This window comes from Meriones unguiculatus, chromosome X (assembly GCF_030254825.1).
Source record: "Meriones unguiculatus strain TT.TT164.6M chromosome X, Bangor_MerUng_6.1, whole genome shotgun sequence".
Taxonomy (NCBI): domain Eukaryota; kingdom Metazoa; phylum Chordata; class Mammalia; order Rodentia; family Muridae; genus Meriones; species Meriones unguiculatus.
The window spans coordinates 38,207,470-38,234,407 of NC_083369.1; the positions used below are offsets into that span (position 1 = coordinate 38,207,470).

The following is a 26,938-nucleotide window of genomic DNA, read 5'->3' on the forward strand; positions in this document are numbered from 1 at the left end:
CATATATTATATGTTTTATACTTACATTAGAATGTTTTCTATGTTTTCCAATGGTCTCAGATGACCCTTGTGAAAGGGTTATTTGACAACCTCCCTCCTCCTCCAGGGGGGATCACAGCTCAGAGGTAGAGAACCACTGGTTTAGAGTGTCCAGCCCTGTACCTACCCCTTTTGCTCCGGCTCTAAACAGAAGCAAACACTAAGGACCAGGACCTCATATCAGCAAAATTATCACCCTCTCCACTTGGTATGTGTAGTATGGAAGACAATGATCCCATGAAAGGAAAGGGACTTAATTTTAGAATTTTAAAAAGTATACCAGTCAGTCAAGGTGGCAGCCAACTCAGCTGGAAGGCTGAGGCAAGAGGATCATTTGAGCACAGATTTTCAAGAGAAACCTGGGCAACACAGTCAAGACCTCATGTCAAATACAAGAGAAACAAAACCAGCACAAATTGAAGCAATGTATATATACAGTATTAATTTTTTATTTTAATTGGCACAGTAATTATACATGTTTATTAGATGCAATGTAGCATTTTAGTACATAAATATAGTATATGATCATTAGATCAGAGTGATTACCAACCTATACTCAAACATTTTATCACTTCTTTGTATTGGGAACATTAAAAACCCTCTCTACAGGTAATTTGGAATTGTCCATTAGTTTTTGTCAGCCATTGTTATCCTACTGCACTATAGAACAGTAGAAGCTATTCCTTCTGTCTACCAGCACCTCTGCATCATCTTCTCTTCATTTCTTTCTCATTCTTTTCAGTTTGGGTAAACACTATTCTGCTCTGTATTTCATGAGATTTACTTCTTAGCTCCAATGTATAAGTTAATTCATACAGCCTAGACACACACTTTAAATGATAAATGAAAAGTTATAGAGTAAAAAGCCAATGTCCTGCCAGGCACGATGGCACATGTCTATAATCTCAGCTCTTGTGAGGATAAGGGAGAAGGATTCTGGAGGAAAATGCCAGGAAAGGATACATAGGGAGATCTGTTCAAAAAGAGGCCCACCTCTTGCTTCCTGAACCCTGGAGGTCACCAACCATTTCTTTCTGTTGTTGCTGATTTCTCTTTAGTTTTATATTTCTAGACAAAGTTTCACTAACTAGCCCTGGTTGTCCTGGAATTTGCTACACAGATCAAATTCGTATCAGATTTTCTGAGATCCTCCTGCTTTGCATCCTGATTTCTGGTATTAAATTCATATATCACCATGTCTGGCTGCTGTTTTTTCAGATAAGATCTCATGAAAGTCTAGGATGGCTTTGGATTTGCTATATGTTTGAGGTGGCCTTGAACTCTGGTTCCTCCCTTCTCTATCCCCCAAGTACTGGGATTATAGACATGAGCATCCCCCCCTGCCTCCATGGCCAGATGGATGTGATCACTTTTATCATTTAGCTTTTCTGGTAGTAACTTGCTATCTCTTTTTTTATTATTACATTTGTGTGTGTGTGTGTGTGTGTGTGTGTACATGCACACACACATGCAATGTGGCATTTAGAGGCCAAAGGAGAGTTCTTTAGGTTCAGCTTTGCTTTGCATTGAGTTCAGGTCATTAGTCCTGGTGTCAAGCATCCCAAGCCTCCAAGCCATGTCACCATCCCTGTAACTTCATGTGTCTAAGAAACACATGCTAACAATTATTTCTTCACTCACTAACTTAAGCATTATTTCTCTCCTTTTTTTGCTATTTAATTTTCAATAATTACAAATTTGTTTTCAAAGCAATGGATTTCATTATGGGGTTTGTATAACACTTCAACAAATCAATGGATAAAGAAAAGGTGATGCATATATACATAGAATTTATTTAGCCATAAAGAAAAATGAAATCATAGCATTTGCAGGAAAGTGGATGGAGCTGTAAATTTTGAACTTAAGGGAAGTATCCTATACTCAGAAAGGTAAATACCACATGATGTTTTCTTTCATATACATATCATACACACACATATGTCTCTGTATGTATGTATGTATAGGTCATGGAAAAAGGGGACCATGAAAAGTGAAGCAGTCTTAAGGAAGGAAGAGGTGGTGAGAGGAAAAAAAAGAAGGGAACAAAATACATGTGACATGAAAGCTGAAGGAGGGCCTAGCAGAGGTGTGAAGAGGACAAACAGAAAGGTGAGGGGTTAGGGGTGGGGAGAAGGGAAGAAGATCAACGAGAACATTTGTTAAAATTTCTTTTAGCTTATTTATTTGTAACATAGAATTCATTCCTTCATCTCAAATTTTGATAGTTATATTACCAACTGTGCTCCTCATTAGTTAGCTATGAAACTTTATTGGATAGTATTTTTTATACTATCATTTCTTGTTCCTTCTACTTTTCTATAGTATCTCTCTTTTTAGAAAGGAGGCATCTTGTATTGCTCTTTATAATATATTTATTTGTTTATTTATATTTTCTGTGTATAAGTGTTTTGCCTGCATGTATGTACATGTGCTGTGCTTGTGCCTGGTCAGTAGAGGCTGGAGGAAGGTTTCAAATCCCTTGGAAATGGAGTTACAGATGGTTGTGAACCACCATGGGGGTGCTGGGAATCGAACCTGGGTCCTCTGAAAGAGCACCAAGTACCTTAACTGCTGAGCCATTTTTCCTGGCCTTCTCACAGTATCTCTTGATTACCCACTTTGCATTACATAGTAATTAATGTCCCCTTTCCCCTCCATCCCTCTTCTTCTTCCACCACCGAGTCTCTGTGTTCTATACTTGTACATTCAGCAACCTTCATTACATTCAGTATGTTCTGTGAAAATAATCAAGTGCTTTGTCTAGAAATTTTTTGTCTTATTATTATTACATTGTAGTGTACTATGATTGTACCCCATTTCCCACATTTTCAATGTCCCAATGTTTATACCTACAAGAAATGTTCCTGGTATCCAGGCCAAGTGAATTTCCCCCTTTTTGTTTTCAACTTTGATGCAGAGTTGCACACTTACTGTAGCCCAGCTGTCCTGGAACTCACTTGTGGTCTTCCTGCCTCATCCTCCTAAGTACTTGGAGCACAGGTGTGTGTCACCATGCTGGGCTTTTCCTTGTGCTCTACCAATTGTTTGTTTTTTTTTTCTTTACTGTGTTTACCACTTTCATTCTGTTTTGTAGAGTTCCTCATAGCATCTCTTTCGTTCGGGAATACCATTTTATTGGAGGAGTTTTGTTTTGTTTCTGAGACAGGGTTTCTCTGTGTAGAAACCTGGCTGTTCTGACCTCTCTGTAAACCAGGCTGGCCTCAAGCTCGCAGAGATCCACCTGCCTCTGACTCCCTAAGTGCTGGGATTACAGGTGTGCACCACCATGCCTAGCTGGTTTTATTGTTTGTTTGTTTTTGATACAGAGTCTTAACTATGTATTTATGCAGGTATGGAACTTATGACCCTATGCCTTCTGCCTCCCAAGTGCTGGGATTGTGGGCATGCATGTGCTACTATGCCCAGCCAAGAAAATAATTTAATTTTTTTCATTCTGAAACACAATGTGCATACAGAAAAGTAACCAATCACTGATTTAACCAGCACTCAGATCAAGATCTGATTCTCTTTGTTTAAACTTAATTTTATTTTATTAATTACACTTTATTCACTTTGTATCCCCCCATAAGCTCCTCCCCTCCTGATCCCACCCTCCCATCCCCTTCTTCTCGAATGCCCCTCTCCAAGTCCACTGATAGGGGAGGTCCTCCTCTCCTTTCTTCTAATCTTAGTCTATCAGATCTCATCAGGACTAGCTGCATTGTCATCTTCTGTGGCTTGGTAAGGCTGCTCCCCCCTCAGGGGGAGGTGATCAAAGAACAGGCCAATCAGATCATGTCAGAGGCAGTCCCTCTTCCCATTACTATGTAACCCATTTGGACACTAAACTGCTAATGGCTACATCTGTGCAGGGGTTCTAGGTTATCTCCGTGCCAGGTACTTGGTTGGAGTATGAGACCCCTGTGTTCAAATTTTCTGGTTCTGTTGCTCTCCTTGTGGGGTTCCTGTCTTCTCCAGATCTTACTATTTCCCACTTCTTTCATAAGATTCCATGCACTCTGCCCAACAGTTGGCCCTAAGTCTCAGCATCTGCTTTGTTAGTCTGCAGGGCAGAGCCTTTCAGAGGCCCTCTGTGGCAGGTTCCTAGGTTGTTTCCTGTTTTCTTCTTCTGCTAAAATCTGTACATCTAAAGAAACTAATTAAGAGAGAGGACCCTGACTAAAATGCTCAATCCCCATCCCGAAAGGCAAAGAGGATGGACATCAGAAGATCTGATTCTTAATTTACTCTACTAGGTCTCAGGGAAATCTTTCAATATGAAGGCCTTGGCCTTTTCTTACTTTATTTCTTTTTAAAAAATTGACATTTATTTAGTATGTGCATGAGTGTATGTATGTCTGTCTGTCCATCCATCCATCCATCCATCCATCCATGCACAGGCACATACATGCTGCACGTAAACAGTGTTTTGTGTGGAAGTTAGAGAAGAATCTGTGGGCATCAGTCCTCTTCTTCCACCATGTAAGCTCTGGGTATCAAACTTGGGTCATCTGATTTGGCAGCAAATGGCTCTACCAGATAAGACATCTTGCCACCACCCTACATGTTTTCTTTAACATTTACTTGTTTGTTATATTATTTATTTGTCAGCTCCCTTCACTTAATTTTTTGTTTTCTTTTTCTAGAATGTTGGCAAGTTGGATATTGGACATACTAAATTGGTTCACTAGGCCAACCTTTTCTCTCCTATTTTATGTTTTACAGAGTTAATATAAACCTTTACTGAGATGTTTGTATGGCCAGAATCACTTGTTCACTTGCTGGTTTTATTTGGTGATCCGAAGGAGCTGGTTGTTATAATGGGTGTCTTTTAAATGCCAAAATGAGGAACAGTTTATTTGGGACCACTAAAATGTCGTTAGATACTCTAATCCATTCCTCATAGTTTAATTCCCTTCTCCAGGAGCCCTGTGACATTTTGCCATTGCGAGAATGCCAGGCTCGTGTTCTGAGTCCAGCACATAGAGTGGCAGGGGATGATTTTGTTTATTATTATTATTATTATTATTATTATTATTGTGTGTGAGAGAGAGAGAGATGCATGTGTGTGTGAGCACAAGCACTCACATGTCATGGTGTGCATGTGGAGGTCAGAGCACTAAGTTTAGGAGTCAGTTCTCTCCTTCCACGTTGCAAGAGCTAGGGAGCAAACTCAAGTCCTTTAGACTTATATGGCAGGTACGTTCACATGCTGAGCCATCTCCCTGGCCTGCAAGAATTTTGTGTGTTGTCAGTTTATCCCTTGTCTTTTTTTTTTTTTTTTTTTTAGTTGCAATTAATTGGCTAACGTTTTTTAAGATTTATTTATTTAATTATGTATACAATGTTCTGCCTGCATGTACACCTGAACATGAGATTCCATTACAGATGGTTGTGAACCACCATGTGGTTGCTGGGACTTGAACTCAGGACCTCTGGAAGAACAATCAAGCAGTGCTCTTAACCTCTGAGCCATCTCTCCAGCCCTATCCATTGTCTTTTGACCCCTGATAATGTCTACCCTTCTTGATACATTCCAAAGCTAAGTTTGAAATCTCTTCAGGCTTTTCCTGGCCCAAGAGGCTCCCTCCTCAGCTGCAACCTGCTATCAGGTGTTCTTGGCTCTCCTTCAACTCCCTAAGTCCTCTCTTTAATCTTTTGTTTGTTTTCAGAGTTTGTTGAAATCTCTTATCCACTGATGCCATCCTCTCCCATCCTCTTTTCTGATATGAGTTCATACTTATACTTTATTTTATTTCTTTACCTGTGTTTTGCTACAGTCCTGAAAGAGAGGAGAGACACGCTTATGCTTTTGAGTTATAGGCTTTGGCTCTAGCTAAGCCTGATTGAAACTAGAAATTATTAGGAACTCCATATTCCCAATAGCCAAGCTGGGATGAGCTCAGTTTGACCCTATGTTACTGTTGGTCCCGGCCAATGTTGTGACCATTCCTTTAGGAGCCCTGGCACATTCCTTTCCTCAATCTCCTCTGCCTAGATCATAGACTCCAGGAGCCTCAAATGAAGGACAGATATCTGGGCTCTTTCCCAATTCTGGCTATGGTATCCTCATGAAGACTTTAAGCCTTCTCCTTCACCTCCTTGGGTGCCCTGGCTCTGACTTTATAGGCCTCTGGTCTGCTGTGAGCCTGGCTTTTCCAGGATTAGCTAGGTGTTTGGAGAGCAGCCCATCTTCTTCACCCAGGCAGTGAAAGCAGGTGGGCCACAGAGAATCCCCAAGCACATTGAAAGGGGCTTAGAGACAGAGTTTAGGCTTTTGTAACAGAAGGCTTGCTCTAGCTGCCACCTTTCCACCCACACTTTTTCATTATGGCTAATTCCTCTACTTCTAGCAGAAAAGGGGAAATGTAAGGCCAATAGAGCCAGTCCCATTTTCCTGCCCGTCCCTCCCCATTCATCTGTAATAACTGTTCCTACTCCAACTTCCTTTTTTTGGGTGCACTCCATTTCTGTCTCTTCTAAAAGTGCTTGTTGTGGCTGGAGAGATGGCTCAGTAGTTAAGAGCACTGGCTACTCTTCCAGAGAATCTGAGCTCAATTCTCAGCACTTACATGGTGTCTCATAACCATCTGTAACTCCAGTTTCAGAAGACCAAATCCCTTCTTCTGGCCTCTGGAGGTATCAGGCATGCACGTGGTGCACAGACACACATACAAGCAAACCACTCATACACATAAAATAAAAATAAATAAATCTAAAGTTAAAAAAACAACTAAAAAGTAAAGGCACTTGCTAAATGTTTCTGGTATAGGATGCCTTGGGCTATGCAGTGTGGATGGGAGATGGGAGAGAGGTAAGAAAGGCAGGCCAAGTGTGCAGGCTGGTATGGAAGATGAAGTGCCTCTTGTCTATGGTGTGACAGAATGGAGCACAAGCTGTGACAATTAAAAGCATTTGGTCTGAGCATGGATGACGACACATACTGACTCAGGAGGCTGATGCAGGAAGATGACCAGTTCCATATAAGCATGCAGTGTGGAACAAAATCCTGTTTCAAAAAGCCAAGTCATCAGTCAAATACAGATCTGAAACTCAGATCCATCACTTATTAGCTGGGCTATTGTGGATAAATCACACTGTTCCTCCAGGCTTCAGTTTCTAAACTCATATGATGAGAACAACTACCTTATACAGATGTTCAGACTGTATCATGGGTCCCCGGCCATTATAAACACACAATAAATAGTAGCATTGTTATTATTTGGGCTGTAAGTTCAGCTATGATACAGACCAATAATGCCTGCTTGTTATATTTATTATGATTATATAATACTTGTTTAGGACTAAAAGGAGCCATGCATACCTTGGGTGAAGCCTCCCTGGAGCTTCCTAGCAATTATAGGGCCAAGTTCATACTCTGTTGCCTGGTCTTTTAGTCTCTGGTTGTAGTCTTTGTTTTTTTGTTTTTTTTTTTTTTTCAAGATGTAAATAAAAAGTGATCTTTGCTTCTTAGTTCTGGAACATGACATTTAAAAAGTAATAGTCATGTGTAGTGGTGCATTCCTATAATCCCAGCCTTTAGAAGAAATGGGAGGATCAAGATTTCCCAGCCAGCTTGAGCTACTTGGTGAACTCTTGTCTCATAAAAATAGGAATAAATAGACAAATATTTAGTTTAAAGTTTTAAGCAATCTTTACCGTCACTACCACCATCATCATCTATTTTTATTCCACATTTGTTCAGAGAGTTATGGTGAACATGGACTATAGAAAAATTAATGGTCAACAGCATCCCAGAAAAAGCCATTATACATATCTGCTTTTTCTCTAGAAGTATTTAACATCCTTTCTTTAACTCTCAGTATTCTGAAATGTCATAGCTGCATATCTCGATGTAGGTCTTTGTTTTGTTTATCTTGTTGGCCTTTCATTCCTTTAATTCTGGGAAGCATTCTTATATTGTTTTTGAGCATTTCCTTCCTGCTGTTTCCTCCATTTTCTATTTCGGGAGCTCCTATTGTTAGGAGGAATTCCTCAATTAATTCTCAAGTTTTCTCTTCTGTTGTCTTTATTGTGTTATTTTGTTTCCTTTTATTTTCTAATCCCACTGACATTTTTATTCTGGCTCTTGTTATTTTCCCTTTCCCAGATTTCTTCTTCTCTTTATATTGTCTGTGTTCCTTCCAAATTCCTTCTTAAGTTTGTTTTCTTTGTCCATCTGCCTTCCGGGTTGGTGGTCTTCCTCATGCAGCTTTGCATCATACAGTAATCTTTGACTGCCTAGCTCTTTGTTTCCTCTAAAAATAATGAATTTTATTAAAGTTTATTTAACATAAAATAAAATATGCCTAACTTTGGGGCTCAGCAGTTAAGAGCACCTGTTGCTCTTTCAGAGGACCCAGGTTCAGTTCCCAGCATCCACATGGCAGTTTATAACCATCTACAGCTACAGTTCCAGGGGATCTAACATCCCCTTCTAGCCTCTGCCAGCACCAGGCACACACGCAGTGCTCTCACATACATGCAGACAAAACATTCATACAGATAAAACAAAAATAAATACATCTTAAAAACAGAAACCCTAACTTAAGTGTCTTTGGATGCTGCTGTTTTGAGACTAGCTCACATGACATTACACAGGTGCACCCAACTTTGCTGTTGGAAACAGGAAGTTAGGGTACCACCATTTTCCAGGAAAGATCCCTTTGCTTTTAGCTCTGTTTCACCCCATCTGCCACTGCACCTGGTGTTCTCAAATGCAAAGCCTCCGGTTGCCGGGATGGTGCTGGAGGTGGAGAGAATCTGACTGGACAGCATTGAGGACAGCGTTGCAATCCACTATTTTTAGCTTTATACCTCACTCTGCCTTCTGAGGTGTACAGTACCTCCAAATCCTGAGCACCGAGGGGGTTCTATAAGTGGAATAGTATACTTCTGATCGGCATCCTGGACTTTGTCTTCTTCTTTTTTTTTTTTTTCTCACATTTTGGTAGAATTTGGGAAGTAACAGAGACAAATCGGTTTAATCAACTTATTGTGTTATTGTGTTTAAGTGAACTTTTTTGTTGTTGTTGTTATTCTAGCCAACTCTTGCAAGACTCATGTAGGCACCATAACCTCCAAAGAGTTTATGTTCATGTCCATAGGGTGCGTTAAGGATATCCTTTTCTGTTATCCCATAATATCTCCTTCTTCCTTCTCTCTCAACCATAATCAGAATGTTTTGAAATTGCCTCTTTCAAGCATGACTGACACCCATCTTCTGGTGGTCTTGAGCTATGCCTCATTTCTTCCCATAGCCTTAGCTTGGGATCTGTCTCATAGAAGTACAGAGTGAATATGTGCCAATGGAATGAATGAATGACTATAGATATCGCTAGAGGAAATGATTGTCTAGAAAGAGAAATAAGTTGGGTGCAATTGTTCCTATATAAGGTCAGTTTTCTAAAAGCTGTGAGTTGCTTTAAAGCTGTATTAGCAAAAGTCTGCTTAAATACAATTTAAACCAATGGAAAAATATACCTGTTTCCATTCTCTACACTCAGGGGATGGTTAGCTACATCATGACAAATCAAAATAATGATAATGAAGAATGTGCAGTAACATGAGGAGATATGTAAAAGAAAAATCAATAAAAATCATACAATGCAAAATCATTTCTGCTAGAGGAAGAAATGCAGAGCATGAGAGAAATAGAGCAACTGTTCAGAGTTGTTGCTGCCTCTGTGTTGTGATTATGCACATCTTTTCCTCTCCTTTTCCAACGTTTCCTAGATTTTCTAATGTAAAAATGGATTCAAATTACAATTTTTTAAAAATAATTTATTTTTATGTGTATTGTTGTTTTGGCTGCATATCTCTGTGTGAGACCCCCTGAAACAGGAGTTACAGACATGGGCGGTTGTGAGCTGCCCATGTGGGTGCTGGAAATTGAATCCAGGTCCTCCAGAAAAGCAGCCAGTGCTTTTAACTGCTGAGCCATCTCTCCAACCCCCAATGCACATTGTTTAAGAAAGCTATTCAGAAGTGAAGATCAGTATGCCAAAAGAATTGTGAATGAAATACCCTTATGGGTAGCCTGAGAATCAGTATGTTTGTTCAGCAGAGTTTGAAGTTAAAGGTGCATTCTTCACTGGCCACAGATTCTGAAGATCTTACCCCATGAGACATCCCTACTTTCTGCAAAGCAGGACCTAGCTAAGGAGGCCAAAGAAAGAGGATCTTGGGGCTCAGTTGATTTTAAATCACAATATCATGGACTGTACCAGGAAACAGAGGCCTGGGCTCCAAATTTCAAAAGCCCATCCTCACAAAGCACATATCTGTGGAGTCAGAGCTATGCTCATTAGGACCCTATCCCTTCTAGTCCATATTTTAGGTATCTGGGACCCCAAATTTTCTGTCCAGATTTCTCAAGCTCACTTTTAGGAATTGTATTGTCTTCTTATCCAAGTCTACTCATTAGGCCCAAGGGTAGCCTAAGGAGAAAGAGGCAGGAGACACAAACAGGGTATGAATATATGGGCTGATATACATATGTATATACACACATATATGGATAGATAGATAGATAGATAGATAGATAGATAGATAGATAGATAGATAGATAGATAGAATTTCCTTCTACTTATATGATTAAAAAAGTAGGGTGTAGTCCCTGGGTCTTTGGTTCTACATATGGACAGCTGACTCTAGTTGACAAAAGAAATAAATTTTTGGGATTCTGAAGAAAGTAAATTTTTGTTTGCTTGTTTGTTGTTTAAGACAGAGTTTCTCTGGGTAGCCCTGTCTGTCTGGAACTTGCTCTGTAGAACAGGCTAGCCTTAAACTCAGAGATCCATCTGCCTCTGCCTCTCAACTGCTGGGATTGAAGGCATGTGCCACCACTGCCTAGTAGAAAGTAAATGTTTTAAAGCCTAAAGAGTGCTTAGTACTCAACTAACATAGCTTCATCATTACAGATGAAGATCAAAGGTCCAGAGAGATGACTTACTAAAGTTAACACTGCCTGTTAGAGACCAAATCATAATACATCCTAACTTCCTACCACTTTATATTCCCTCCCAGAGAATGGTGGCCCAGCTTCATAAGGTAGGAAGCAGATTGACCATTGGTCAAGGCACCGTTCTCTGAAGAGGTGCCAGATGATTGTCGTCTTAAGTGATGATGATTGTTATCTTAGGTTTTCTATTGATGTGATAAAACATCATGACCTTTTGGGGAGAAAGGGATTTATTTCCATTTACACTTCTACATCACAGTCGGTCACCAAAGAAAGTCAGGGCAGGAAATCAAGGCAGGAAGTGATGCAGAGGCCATGGAGAAACACTGTTTTCCAGATTTCTCTCCCTGCCTTGTTCATCCTGCTTTCCTATACATCCCAGAACCACCTACTCATTAATGGCACCATCCCTAATAAGCTGTACTCACACATCAATCATTAATCAAGAAAATATTCCATAGATGTGGCCTACAGGCCAATTTTTTGGAGGCCATTTTCTCAGTTAAGAGTTCCTCTTTCTAAATATGTCTAGGTTTGTGTCAAGTTAACAAAAACTGACCAGCATAATTGTTATCCACATACAACATACTAAATGCTTAGTGAGAATGGATGCACCCTCACTTTGGGTCTTATGGTGCTATGTCCTCCTAAGAAGAATTGGTCTAATGTGAGAAGAATTGGTTAATACACTCTGCATCAGGACTTGGACATTCTCCCCTGACTCCTGTCAACCCCATTTCCATCTTGAGAACTGTAACACATCACAGGAATACTTTGGAAGCAGAAATACTATGATTGGTACATAGTAAATGCTCATTGGTTATTCATGATGACAATGATGAAACAGAACTCTTTGAGTAGGTAGTTACCCGAGTAACCTGTCTTTTCAGGTTAGTGCCTAGGGTATAGTCAACTGAAGGAATGTATGTTAGGTTTTTATATGGGTGCTTGTAGGGAGGCCAGCCTTCATGGAGCAAGGGATTAGTATTATAGATATTGGGGGTTCTGGCTTCCATTCTGTAGGAAGCTGGGGAGTCATTCAAGTTTGGCTCCTCAGACTTGATATTTGAGAGTAACTGAGCTGGGATTCAGAAGCTGTCTTGTTGCTAGAGATTGCAAAGGAAAGTTTTAATAACTGTAATAAAGTGTGTTGTGGCCTTGTTTCTCTGTTCCTTTAAGGGAACAAAAACTGGCAACAGTTTGGTACCACTGTTAATCAGCTGAACATGTGCCTTGAGCCTCTAAACCATTCCTTGAAGGGAGGGATTTTTGCCACAGCCACGTACTTCCCCATTCACTGAGTGAAAAATCTGAGGTACTAGATAGCAAGGAGTTCTTCAGGATAATGTTCAGGATAGTGAGCATTCAGACTCACTTAACACCCTAATGCTTGCCTGCCCTACCTTGCTGGTGTGTGCGTGTGTGTGTGTGTGTGTGCTCATTCTCTCAACAAATGCTCTTCTAAGAGCATCCTCTCAACGTAGATATAGATAACATGCCTCCCGCCTCCCCCAAAAAACCCCTAAGAATATATCTTGGTTCTCTTAGTTGAAGACAGAGTCTTATGTGTTCATCTCTGTGCCTTTTACAGCTCAGCGTGGGAGAGGACCAGAGGTGTGGGGCGAAGAGGGAGGAAGACTATTTCCTATACTCTTCCACTTCCAGGGTCCCCAGTTCTCCTTTTTCTCCTCTTTGGCCCCTAATATATAATAGCTTCTCTGTTCTAACATTCATTACACAAGTGCATGTGCACACACACATGCACATATAATATCCATGTGGCTGCTTGTACAGGCATGTGAGCCTGCACAGCACACATTCTTTTCAGGGAGAAGGAGTGAGAGGGAAGGGGAGTGATCCTGGTTTAGCTCATTTCCTGGCTCTCCTCAGAGGTGGCTCTCACTCCATTCTCTTTCACCCTTCTTTTGCATCTGAGGCCATGCAGAAGGCAATCTAGTGTCGTAGAAAGGAGCCCAGCAGCTGTCTCATTTACCCTTCTCAGCTTCAGTCTCTTCATCTGGAAAATAAGCAGGTCGGACTGGGAAGTTGATAAAGCCTCTTCTATCTTGTTAATACTATCTGGCATTTGTCTGCTTGGTTCCAAAGAGCTTAATCATCCCAACAACTCTGGGAGGATCGACCTTGTGTTACAAATGGGCATACTGAGGCTCAGACTGAGAGAAATGAAGTAGCTTGCCTAAATCACAGGGATGGTAAGTAGCAGAGACAGTATCTGAACCTGGATGTCTCTGGCTGCTCCTCAAGCCCCACTCCAAGGAAAGCCACACGCATTGTGATCGCTGCTACTCCCCTGACTTCACACACCTCCAGTGGCCCTTTGCTTGCTTACCTAGCCAACCAGTCCTTCTCCCTGTTGCTCCAACTGACTAAGCACTCACCATCATGGCCTTTGCACTTGCTGCTCTTGTGCATGAATGAAACACATATGTTTGTGTTTTCATGACCTACGCTGGACCGCAAGGTAGGGTAGGGGAAAAGAGTAGTGAGCCTATATTGACTCTTGTTGTTTCTTTTTTCCCCCATTTCTCTTTCAGATCTGATGGTGAGAATTCCAGAACAGTCAGGTCAGTACCTTGTTTCTTTAGAAGTACTTGAGGGATGGGGCTGGGCCTGGGGTAGAGGGGTTTTCTGATTGTTATTTTGGGTTCATGGGTATGGGTCAATGGCAGGGTTCTTTCCCCATTGGTATTAGAAGTGGGTGTGGAGTGGAAAGGAGAATGTGGCAGGCATGGATATGATGGTGTTAAGGACTATTATTCAGTCTTTGCAGTCCTAGGGAACTTGAGAGCTTTGCTGCATAGTACAGGGACTCATAAGTGGTCAGCTCCAGACCCAGGAATCTTTCTACTTTCTTCTTCCAGGAGAGAAGGGAATAATGGATGCTGGGTTTGCAGGGCTTGTCTTATTTTCCCTTCATCTCCTGAACTATGCCAGTATCAAGTAATGGGACTTAGATGAACTTTAGTTGTGATACATTCTAGATGTTAGAAACAGATATGGTGACAAGGAAATATTTTTTGCATGCTTGGTTAAAAGTTTATAAGCTTGGTACGGTTTTAAGGTGATCAGTAGGCATTTGAGGAAGCAGAAATAAAGTTGGAGTAAGACCAGGGTTCTTTGTGCATTTCTCTGGCCCTCATCTGTCAGAAAACTCATGAAGGCAGAAGTGTCAAAACTAGGGATAATGTAGGGATGGTGTGGCAGTTTGGGGTGTGGTCTAGTCTTAGCATCCGGATTGGGAACAATGGTTTTGAAATAAGATGGTCCCAGGCAGTAGAGGCACACAATGGGGACAGTCAGTGCTCTTCAGACTTGCACAAATAAATATGGTATTTTTGTGATGAGCACAAACAGCTTTTAAGGAACCACTCTTTCTTCTGAACGGATCAATTGGAAAAATGTTCCTTTTCTTGTGAGCCTTACTCACCAGGCTTCCCAGGTTAGTTTACACAGCACAAATGGGATGTCAGCCCTTATTCACTACCTCTCAGCTATAAACCCTTGAGCAGGGCACAGCTTGCCTAACCATATGTAACAGCACAGTTCCTGTCATGCAGGTTAGTGGACATGGGCTGGGGTCAGTTGCCTGTGTACAGAGTCTGTCCTAGCATCCCTTGTAGGAGTTTGGGGTAAGCATATTGGTGCCCAGGTCCAAGGGGAGGGCTGTAGGTTGGACACATGCTGAGGCCAGCATTAAATCAGTGAGAATGTGATGTCAGCCCTGGTGTCTGGGCAAGAGGTCTGTGATGGCACATAATTAATCCTTTCATGCAGCCAAAGAGCATGGCCAGGCACAGCTTGTTCTAGCACTTAGGATGGCACTTGTCTAAGAAAGGGCATAGATCTCAATGTCCTTACTGTGGATTTGGAGAAAGGCAACCTGGGATGACCTGAAGCCCAGGCCTTTCATAAGCATTTCTGGTGATACACCTGCTAACTTGTGGAGGAACCAGACTGAATGCATCTAGTTGTCAGCTCCTCTTAGCTGAGGAGTTCCTGGAACCTTTAGCTCATGGTATTTAATAGTGACCATAATGATGAGTCACATGATGGCATATGTTGGGCCTTTATAACTTACAGAACTGGGCCAGGATTTGTTTTATTTGATCCACCCAATGACACTGTGAATGGAACCTGCGCTGGCCTTATCATCTTTGTTTTACAGTTGAGGAAACAAGCCAGGATTCAAATTCCAGTCGGTCTGGCACCAAGCCCAGATTCTTGCATATACTGTCACTATAGGACTTCTTGACGGCTTTGCAGATGATGCTCATCCTTACCATCATCCAAATATTAGTAATCATAATAACTACCACTGATTCTTCATAGACAAAAAACTCTAAATGTGACCTAATTTAATGCTCACATCAGCTGCATTAGGCATGCATTATGATGTTTGATTTGCAAGTGAAGAAAAGGAGCCAGGTGTGCTTTGATCCCAGCACTCGAGAAGCAGAAGCAGGAGGATTTCTGTGAGTTCAAGGTCTACATATTGAATTCCAGGACAACCAGAGCTACACAGAAAAGCCTTTCTTAGAAACAAATGAAGAAAAGGAGATCCCAAGAGGGTCAGTGCCTCACACAGTGAAAGAAGATCGATGGGTAGGGTGGCATTCCTCTGATTCATACCCCGGACTCTCTGCTTCTGGAGCTAGTGTTGATTTTACTCAGATTTGTTCCTGGTGTGAGTACTGGGATCCTATTCAAGGACACTCAGGCTGCTTTGAGGACTCAGCAGGCAGATCAAATTCAGGCTATGGATAATGTCTATAACAGTAACACATATAAAACAGGGTCTTGAAAAATAGGGGGCAGACCCTTTTATTTGGAACTACAGTTGGATAGGTCTCTCTGAAGATATTTTTAGGCCACATATATAACTTCTCTAGTTCACTACAGTTAGAGAGTGCTTTCTTGGGGCAGACGGTGTCTAGGCAGGCAGGGCTACACAGGACTGACTTTCCGTAAGGAGAGTCCCTGCATGTAGAGTCAGCATGACTAGGGAAACAAGGGATGTATTTAAAGCCAGGGACTAGTCAGTTTGGCTAAAACAGATATGAGCAAGAAAGCACAACTTCTGAAGGTAGGAACTATGATTGGGTCAAGGATGTGTCACAGTTCTCTTCAGGCATGTCCAGTCTTTTGACTTTATGACATGCTGTTGTCATCTACAAAGTTCATACAAAGGAACCATGTAAACTGATGTTTATAAAACAGTGTAAAAAATCTCCTGATAGCAGCTGGGGAGATGGCTGATTTGGTAAAGTGCATGCTATGTAAGTGTGAGGACCTCTGGGTGATGCCCAGAAGCTGTACAAAAAGCTGAGCATGATGGTGTGTTCTGGTAATCACAGTGTTAGGGAGACAGACCCTTGGAACTCACTGACCAGCTTTTCTAACAAGTCAGTGAGAGACCCTATCTTAAAATAGAGAAGAGCAATTGAAGAAGATACCTGTTATCAGCCTCTGCCTTCACACACATATATAAGCATGCACACACACATGCACATGCACATAAATGAACACATGCGTACACACACAAACATACACACATGTTCTTGTGTACCCACATCCACACATACCATCTACACACACACACAGACAAACATGCACATGTGTACATACACATGCACATATACACACAATGTTTTAATAAGTTCATAATGTTTTAAATAAGTTCATAGTTTTGTGGTGGCATCATTTATAGCTATCCTGGGGTGTAGGTGGCCTCTGGGCTGCAGGTTGTATACACCTGAGTGATGAGGAGCTAGAAAAGTAGGCTCTGTGGCACATACATACACACAAAAAAAAATGGGTAGAAACTTTGGATCCAGAATAAGGGCTCCATTTAGGGCTAGGTTGCTTTCTAGTCATTTGACTGAGCAAATCTGTTTTTCTCATGTAAACTCTAAGTTTCTTCATCCAGTAAGCACCTGCATTCCTGAGTGTGTACTTACATGTGTGTATGTGTGTATACAGAAGAGTTGGGTGGTGGAAGAAAAGCCAGGAAGAAGACTAGGCCCAGCTAGTGTAAAAACTGAGTAGCAAGGAGTGAGCAAAGTAGGTAGACTGCAAACCATCCATTTTAGGGCCCAGGCTTTAGGACCCCTCCGTATTGAGTGCAAGAGGGTAATTAAAGCTGAATAGCCAGTAATGGGGCAGGAGGCAAAGATGGATGTCTGGGTTTCCTATATATCCAGCAACAAAATTTGTCAACCCTAAAGGCACTGTAAGTCAAAGTCCAGAGTAAGGCTGGCCATAGCTAAAGATCACAAAGCTACCAGCACAGCCTGCTTCTTAGATGTCTCATTTTTGCCAGCACTTAAATTCTCTGGTCCTTTGTTTCTCTTTTATAAAATGGAAACAATGGTTCTGACTTCTCTGAGTTGGGGGAAATGGAAGTAAAGCTATGCTCAACATTAGATGTGCTCAACCAAGTGTGCTCCACAGTCTCCTTAATCTAACTTGTAGCTGTACGATAGTGAGTCATGCTGCAAAATGTGGACAGGTGTAGAACTTTAAAAAGACAGGCAGGAGGGGCTAGATTGATCCCATTAACAGAAGATGAGGGGGGTCCCAGCTATCCAAGTGGCAATCATGGCTGGAAGAGGTTAGGCTGGAAATCCATGGCCCTGAGGACCAGGCTGAGGTTGCTAGGCATGTAGTGATAAGAGCAAGAGGAGGTGGCCTGTTGCTACGGAAGGAGGGGGATTGGGGGAGTCACTGACAACCTCTGAGCCAGGGACATCCCCATGGTAACAGAAGCCACTGGTGTCTGGAGAAGTGGGAGGAGGAGCAATGGCTGGCTCTGTTCCCAGAGGAGGCCTCCCACTCTGGGCCTCAGTGTCCCTATCTGTCCCACTGAAAATTTGGTTTAGGTATTTTGAAGATTCTTTCCTGTTTTGACTTTACAATCCTTCCTTTGTGTCCCCATTCACATAGCTGAGGTTCTACCGATCCCAAGAGCCATCCCACCTGTGTCCAGGTCTTCCCTCCCATACGCTTCCTGTTCAGCTCTGCCTGGCTGCCCATCCTGCCCACTCTCTGTTCCTACTGCTTCCTGTACCTCAAGCCTTGTCACTTACTGCCTGCAACATGCTTTCTGCCTGGGATAGGGAAGCAATTCCTGTCCTGTCCAGTGTGAGAAGCCTGGCTGTCATCTACCTGGACTGCTACATCCTGGGCTTTCTAGGCCTCAAAGGCCTGAGCCCCTCTCCTTTGTGATCACTGTAGCAATTTATTGAGCTACTTCTGAGAGCTTGGCTCTCCACATGATACTTGGCAGGTACATTTATGGTGACATATTGTGATTCCCAACTTTACATAAGACTGTATTTGGTGAGCTCCTGGGATTTGTCTGAGAGCCTTCTGGTACCCTGTGGTAGATCTAGGTTTAGAAATTGCCTCTGTATCATCCCTTCTACCCCTATCTGTAGGGCAGGAATGATTTTTAATCTTGAGCACCAGCAGCCCTACCAAGCAATGGCTGGGCACTTTACATGTAGTCTCTCATTTTGTCTTCACTATAATCTTAAAGACTATGTATTTTTGTTATTTTACAAAGATGCCAAGGCTTAGAAAGGTAAGGTAATTTGCCTTGCAGCAAAAATTAAGTTGGGAATCTAGATCATCAGATTTGTAATTACCACAGTGTCATGGGTTTAACCTGATTGCTTTCCTGAAGCATGTAGAACATTCATTCCCTAACTAGCAGACCTGTGTTGGACATTCTGTGAGGAGGGGTGACACAGAAGGAGGTAATTGGGGACCCCTGCACACAGGCAGCTCTTAGTCTATGGTTGTCACAGACAATGATAAATTAGCTTTAGAATGTGATAACAAGGCAGATGGCCAGTATCTAAGAACAAGAGTATGGAGGGATTGATCTGGATTCTGATAACAAGAGAGAAGGAAGGACCACGGGGAGCTGGGTAATTTTCCCAAAGGAGGAACTTTTTCTGGAAGCTCCAGAGAAGTGAGTTAGAGCAAATGGTTCCTCTTCTCCCCTTCCTCTCTGGGTTCTCCTGCCTCCGCTTGGCCCACCCCCCCCCCGGAAGTGGGTGACCCTTAAGCTGGCTGAGTGCCTGGTTGGCACTAAAATAAACTTGCCTTCCCTCGCTTCCCCTCCCCTTGCCTCTGTCCCCTCTGTCCTGGCTTTAATTAGCAGCCCTAAGGATGAGTCACTTGGCAGCTGGGGAGGGAGGCTACGCAGAGCCCAGTTAAGCTCCGACTCTTGCCCTGAGCCTTACAGGCAGCACCACAGTGTTCATATGTATTGGTGTGTATTGCTGCATGTCAGGGAGGCTCTGCGTCATTGCTGTTGAGAGTAGTGCAGGGGCAACTTTGCATGCTGCCTCAAGGCCATGCCTATCAGGGTGTCTGCATGTAAGCATATCTGTCGGTTGCTGCATTTGTCTCTGTGTGTGAATGTCTGGCTGTAGTGTGGCTGTCATAGCAAGTGTGAGGAAATGAGAAAGGGAGCTTTTGGGGGGAGCAAACATAAATGCTGTAATAATTGCAGTCACTTCTCCTGACATAAGCGTTTTGATGTTTTCCCTTATACAAGCCCTGCACTTGTATCCCCAAATTTCACTTGTCTTAGTTTAGGTACATCTTGTTGCAGGGAGCAGAAGCTTCCCTGAGCTAGCTTAAGAATAGAGAGGGGAGGGCTATAATGACACTACATTTCACAAAATTAAGAATAGTAAATGAATGATAGCCATGCTTTTTACCAATTAAAATCTAGATCAGAAGTCAAGGACCAAGATTGCTGTTGACTCTGGATCCTTTGGACCTATTTCTTGTCTTTATCCCTCATAGCTTTCCTGACCCTTCTCATCTCTTTTTTCACTGATTTTTCTCCGTGGCTTCCTCTGTTGCTGTGCACCCTATCATGGTCACAACCTGGAAGCAATGTGACTTAAAGTCTCTGACATCTAATTGCAGAAATCCTTTCCAGCCTCTGGTAATACAAGACAGCAAGGTGGGTTGTCTTGGAAATGGATGAGGGTAGAGAGGTAAAGTACTTAGAAATTGTTGTTTGTTTGGTACTGAGCAAGAGTTTTATGTGCACAAAAACAAGGTCAGGAGCCAGGCATGGTAACACACCCTTTTAATCCCAGCACTTGAGTGGCAGAGGCAGGAGGCTCTCTGAGTTCCAGGGTAGCCAGACTATACACACACACACACACACACACACACACAACTCTGTCTCAGAAAACAACAAATTTGAGGGCAGAGTCTTGGGATATTCCATTTAGAGGCCTATGATGTTAAGGTTGTCCATCCACCCAGTTTTTGGTCCCTATTTATTTCCAGGTGACATTTGTTGTCTGTTTTCAAGTTCTATGTTCTTGTATCAAAACACTATTTTATCTAAAACTAGTTTTTCACTTTTTCTTGTGATATTTGTATGGAAGCCAGGATTTCATGCATGCTAGGCATATGCTCTATTCCTGAACTACCCTGTTTCGTTATTTTAAGTCAAAATACCATTTAAACTTTTTTTTTTTTGAGGCAGAGTTTCACTTTGTATCCCTGGCTAACCTGGAACTCTCTGTGTAGTATAGGCTAGCCTTGAGCTCACATTGGGAGCAACTTCTGAGTGCTGGGATTAAAGACATGTGCCCCCTGCCCATTCCAAAACACCTTTTAAATGCATGGCGCAAATTATTGTTGCTACCAGTTTGTGGCAATTTTCATAGCCTCGGAACAACTGGCATAATGTTACTCATGGTACAGCTACTACCAAATTTGTGGTCACTTTAGGGATTTTTCCGTTTTATTAGTTCAGTGACTAAATTCATAGTTATTTGTAGTGCATAATTACAGACACACATTATCAATATTACCAGCGTGACGCTTGAGCTTATTTTTCCATTAATACAACCCTGCCATTTTTACATTAATTACAGAGGGAAATAATGACCCCTTAGACAAGTTTTCACCTATTAGTAAAGACATAGGAACCAGCTGTGCCAGTAATGAGTGGTCTCCAGATGTGAGGGCAATACCCATCGCTCCGGACTTGGCCCTGACTTAGCATTTTCTGGCTGAAACTGGAGTCTTGTTACCACCTCATCTAGGGCCTTCTGGTTCTAGTCCAGCAAGATATGCTGCTGTTATTTAAAAAAAATATGACCACTCTATTATTGCTGTTAAATAATTATCCTAGGCTCAGGCAGAGTCTCTTTCAACTCCTTTTGTTTTTGTTATTCTAAATATTAATTATTGCTTTGGTGCTGAAAATATCTGTTGAATTTCAGGTAATGTTTGGGCACACTTAACACACATTACCTTTAATTTTCATAACTATTCTGCCAAGTAGGGGTGATTTAAGGGTAAGGAAACATATAACTAAAGGAGGTAAAGTGACTTGCCTAAATCATCAATCTATCCATTCACGCATTTTGTCCTTAATTCAAGGATGATTCATCGAGTACCTACAGTACCAGCTGATTCAATGTGGCTAATACAATAGTGCGTAGTAAAATGATGGGCCTTGTGCTGGACCCTACTGTCTGGTTAGGAAACAGAAAATTACCCACAATTAGAAGTATGCTTTGGTGTGGGAGCATCAAGGAAGTATGCCTAATCCAGCCTTAGGGCCAGGGAAGATTCCCAAGCTGACATCCAAACTGAGATTTGTAGGTGAATAGAAGTCATTTGAAGGAGAATGGAGTGATGTGAGATGCAGTGGACAGTGTTACAGGCTAGAAATGTGGGGGGGTGTGGTTGGCACCTGGATTTGTGAGGACATAAAGCTGCATGTGTAGTGGGAGTGGATAGTTATGAGAAAGGATCTAGAAATTAGAATAGTTTATGTTAGGAGACTGGAACTGGGGCCCCAGTCCATTGTACTCACTGCTAGGGAGCTACAGGGCTCAGTAGTGGTGTTTCCATGCTTCCTAGGCTCCTGGAAATATGTACTGGGCCAGGTCACCTCCTGGGTGGGTCTGCATATCTTCTTCACTGTATTGCAGTGGCTTTAGTGCCCTCTAGTGTCCACTGGCCCATCTTGCAGCTGTGATGGGAACATTGTCTCCCACCAACATATATAACCAGATGGACCTGCATTAAACATTGGGATCAGCGGAACAACTGTTCTTACAGATTTCCAAATTAATTAGAAGAAACCATGAACGGTGTTGAGAGAAGCTGGTTGAGAGAAGAGCAGAGTGGAAGGGCACTAGGAAGTTGATCCATCCTACCTAGGTGGGATCAGGGCAAATTCCCAGATGACACAGCTTCTAGCTGACTTTTGAAGGATATTCAAATGGGGAGGTTTCTGTGGGGGCCCAGAGAGAAAGCACAAGTTAAGGTGAGGCATGAAGCAGCTGAGAATTAGAAGTCATTCTGTCTAGGTGAGGTGCAGGTAAGGGGAAAATGTAGTACACATTTATAACCATAGTATGGAGAAGGTGCAGGAGTGTAAGACCAGCCTGGGTTATGAGGCAAAACCATATCTCAAAAAAAAAAAAAAAAAAAAAAAAAAAAGAAAAGGAGGAAGACTTGTGTTTAGCTGAAGGTGGGAGATAGGGGCACTGAAGGATCTACAATACCTGCTACTAGCTTATTTAATAGGTATTTAAAACGTGGACTAATGTCCAAAGCTTCTTTATTCTTTAAAATTACACACCTAGCTAAGTATCTGATGAAAGCTGGAAAATAATATTTCCTTGAGAATACTTTTCATACAACTCCAGGGTCTTTAGCAATACTCCGTCTTATGCCACAGACTTCCAAAATAACCCTAGTATGAGTAAGGAAACCCTATCAGGGCCTCCAAGGATTTGTAATATTGAACCCTTTATGTACTTCCAGCCTCATGCATGTCTCTGCAGTTTTCACTCAGCCACTCTGGCCTCTTTGAAGTTCCTGAAAGCAATACCTCAGGCCCTTTCTTCTGCATAGAATTCTTTCTCCCTCCTGTCTTCCATGAGCAGAGTGTCTGTCTCTTCTCAGACATAAGCTTCTTGAAGACAGGACATTATCTATCTTTAGAACCCAGCATTGTGCCTAGTCCACGGTATCTGTAGAATGAAGGATTCACCAGTGACCTGTGCCTAGATTAAACTCCTCACTTTGAATTCGTTCTGCACTTTGTGAATCATCATTGAAGTTTATGTAATGTGCTTAGATATGCCTGAATTTCACAAAATCCCCAGTTCATTAACAGGTATTTTCCTAGAGTTCTTCCCCTCTCTGAAGCAAATGGGGTTCTCACAAGTTCCCCTAACTCCATTGGGAAAAGGGTCAGACTCTTACCCATTATCGTGGGCATACTTGGGCGTATAGAGTCTTGACAAGAGCCAGTGAGGTAAGCCTCATGCTTCTAATTCCAGCACTCAGCAAGCTGAAACAGGAGGATTGCTGACTAACAGGAGGGTCAGTCAGTCTGAGTTATATAACAAGTACCAGGCCAGCCAAAGGCTATGTAGCAAGAACCACCACCCCCTATCTAAAAATGACAAATGAACAAACACTCCTGTGAGGAAAGCAGAGAATGGCAGGGTGGTATGCACCTGTAGTCTCAGTACTTGAGAGGCTGAAGCAGGATATTTGAGGCATCCTGGGCTACATAGCAAAACTCTTTCAAACAACAACAAACAAAACAAACCTATGGAGTAGGGAATTGCTGTTGCTCTTCTATAAATAGCCGAACTGAGTCTCAGGGGATAGATCCAGATAAATGGTTGCATTGAACTCTACTAGGACCCACAGTGTAGGCTCTTGGACTTTCCATAGAGCAAAGGAAACTTGACCAAGGTCATATATCATCAGCCTTACAGCCAGGACTACAATTTCTGTCCTTTGTCAGGCTAAGAGGAAGGTCTGGGCCAGAGGTGAAGCATCTGCAGGAGCTGGAAGAGTTGCCCAAGGAAAGTAAAGGAAGCAGAGGTTGAGGTGAGAGCTTGAATACCAGGTAGTAGGAGATGGGCAGAGAGAGCGAGGAGGGCACAAAGGTCCCACAGATGCCAGGTTTGTGGTGGTTCAGAGGCCTCTCTCTTCCTAGCAGCCTTGGCTGTCTTCAGATGAACCAGTTGTCCTGGTAGGGAGACAGGAAGTCTGGCCTGTGGCCTGTCAACTCCTATTTCTTCTACATCACTGACCACCCTGGCCCTTCCCGGGAGCCTTCTGCTCAGAACAGCCAGGAGCCTGGGCCCTGGGGCCATGAAAGGCTAGGATGCTTTGAGCTGGACCTGCGATTCTTTTTTAGGAACGCTCCCATCATTCAGACCCCCCCCCCCCAAATTCTATTTTCTCTGGTGCTACCCATATAGTGAGTAGAGATTGTCATGGTGGGAAGACAGGGTGCCAAACACCCACTTGTGCCCTGTTATATCAACTTTGCTGAGATTCTATTCCTCTGCTTCATTTGTTAGACCGGTAGAATCAGGCTGGACAGTCTTTCTAGAGGAACAACCTCTTGATTATAATTGGCTTGTGCTTTTCTCTTTGGTTTTTGTTGTTGTTGTTTTGTTTGTGCCAGTGTAGAAAACAACAGAGAAGTGAATGAGAGCTTATTATAGTCATAATGAATATTGTTCAGGGCCCCATCTGAAGCTGAGTGATTTGAATTTTACTTGATGTGACTGTTCTAGGACACTCTATATACATTTGTAAATGTACTGAAACTGGATGGTTGTGAAAAGCTTTTGCTAAAAGATTTCTGTATATACAAAAAAGTAATAGGGCTGAGGGTATAGAGTCCATATTTTAGAATAGCCAAATTAAGCCCAAAACATGTGATTCTGCCACTACTACTGAGCTTTTGTATCTCAGTTGTCTACAGAGGGTATCCAAATTGGCCTTGTGACACAAACTTTTTTTTTTTTTTTAATTTTTTTTTTTTATTTAACTTTATTTTATGTGCATTAGTGTGAAGGTGTCAGATCCCTTGGGATTACAGACAGTTGTGAGCTGCCATATGGGTGCTGGGAATTGAACCCTGGTCCTTTAGAAAAGCAGGCAGGGCTCTTAACCACTGAGCCATCTCTCCAGCCCCGACACAAACTTTTTAGGATGAGACAAGTTGCTTGTGGAGATTGCAGAGGAGATGCGCAAAGGGGAGGGAGGCCCAGCCCCAGGTTTGACCAGGAGGAATAAGAGAGCTCTCTAAGCTGCTTTCTCCTGTTAGGAATTCCCAGCCCTTGGAGAGCTAGGAAGGAGCAAAGTTTCCAATTGCAGCTGGCCTGGCCCCTCCTCCTTGGCTCCTCCTTCTAGGGAAGGGCTGAGGAAGAAGGGGTGGAAGCAGTGGTGACGGTGACGTGACAGGGGTAGTACTGGCAAGGGGTAGGGAGGGGGACTGCCCCTGGGACAGGCCCAGACTCATGGAACTCCCCTGGAGGAGCAGCAGGTAGGAATCTGGGCCACTTACCCTGCCTGATCCCCTTCGCTTTCTGCTCAGACCTAGACCTACTGCCTGGGCTGCCGATTCAGCTGCCTTCTAGCTTCCTGGTTTCAGGCTCCCTTTTTGTACTCTTGAAGGCCTTTGGTTTAGGAGAGGGAGCCGATTTATGAGTCTGTGGACATCTGAAAGCCAGCTCAGTAAGGACCTTGGAGCTCCAAGCAGCTCTGTCTGCGGCCTATGAGAAGTGACCTTCGTGACTGTCCTGGCATTAGCAGAGCACGTCCCGGCAGCTTGCATGCTCCAGCCACTGACATTCTGATGCTAACAGTCTATCAGCCCGAGGGTGTCTGAGGCTCAGATGCAGTGAGACATTGAGTCTGGGACCAGTAGTGACTGGCACATAGAGGGCACTGGAGAAACAGCCACTCTGATGACTATGATAGCATTCTAGAGGTTCAGATAAGAGTTCTCACACTCAAAGATTCTCTGTAAAAATTTGGGCATCTTCTGACTTGTAATGCATTAGAGAATGGGCAGCTGGTCTGAACTTCAGCTCCATTTCTGACTTTTGCTTGGGCTCTTGAATGGCCAATACCTTTAGGAGCTTGTGGAGACAGGGGCTGGCTGACATGGAGGTGCAGGCTCCACTTACATCTTGTCCTGGCTGTGGCCACCTGGTATGACCCCCACAACCTTACTGTGTTGGATAGGGCAGGGAGAAAGCCTTTAGCCCCGCTACTTACTGTCCCTCCTCGTCCCTCTTTCCATTCTCTGGACTTTAATCACATTAAGCAGGTGCCAGAGGGGCCTATAGTCTGTGCACTGGGGTGGGGGTGGAGGGGTAGGGGTCGGGTACAGCAGTGGAGTGGAGTGTGGGCCCAGCCTTGGGATGTGTGGGGGACAGTAAGGGCCTTGGAAGCAGACTCCTCCTTGGAACCACTCTGTCTTCTACCTTGCCTTCCCTTCCATCCCCAGCTCTGAGTCCTATCCTGTGACCAAGACCACTGAAAACTTGTCAGCCCTCTCTGTCCTGAGCCCCCTCTGCTCTGATATTATCTGGCTCTCCTCTTCTCTCTGTGTCTTTTGTCTAGTCCTTTCTCTGTCTCCCTCTTCCTCTTTCTTTTCTGTCTCTTTCAGTTTCTCTGCAGTCTTTTCCTCTGCTCCTTCAGTGTCCCACCCCACCCCACCCTGACCTACCTCAGTTTCCTCTTTGAGGTCTCTCCTCCCCTCCCTTCATATGAAGGGTCTTCTCTAAGGGGAACCCTTGTATTTCCCCAGACATCTTTTCCTTCTCTTTCAACCCTCCCCTTCTGCTTTCCTTCCTACCTTCCTGGTGTGAGGAGGGCTCCTTTTTCCCTTCCCTGCTGTGGTGTCCTAGCGTCTCTCTCAGTGACCCAGGTCCCCACGGAGTCACCTGGAACACAGGAGGCCCAAGCCTGGCTCTTGTCTCTACTGCCCCCTGTTGTCATTGTGTTCTGTTTGTGGTTGAGTGCTGTCCTCTCTTTCTTGACTTTGTGGTTTTTTCTTTTTCCTTCCTTCCTTCCTTCCTTCCTTCCTTCCTT

At 43.0% G+C, this 26,938-nt stretch overlaps 1 protein-coding gene across 9 annotated transcripts in view; it reads left to right on the forward strand.

Annotated features, from left to right (window-relative positions):
• The window catches only part of Iqsec2 (IQ motif and Sec7 domain ArfGEF 2), an 85,886-nt gene that overhangs the window by 13,682 nt on the left and 45,266 nt on the right, over positions 1-26,938 (forward strand). For 6 of the 9 annotated variants that reach the window (XM_060375177.1, XM_060375179.1, XM_021664332.2 and 3 more), the window contains exon 2: positions 13,558-13,587. In XM_060375177.1, coding sequence (XP_060231160.1) covers positions 13,558-13,587 — 30 coding nt within the window. Of the gene's footprint in view, positions 1-13,557; positions 13,588-25,242; positions 25,383-26,938 lie in introns of those variants that run through there. The other 3 variants (XM_060375178.1, XM_060375181.1, XM_060375184.1) reach the window with 2 other exon arrangements.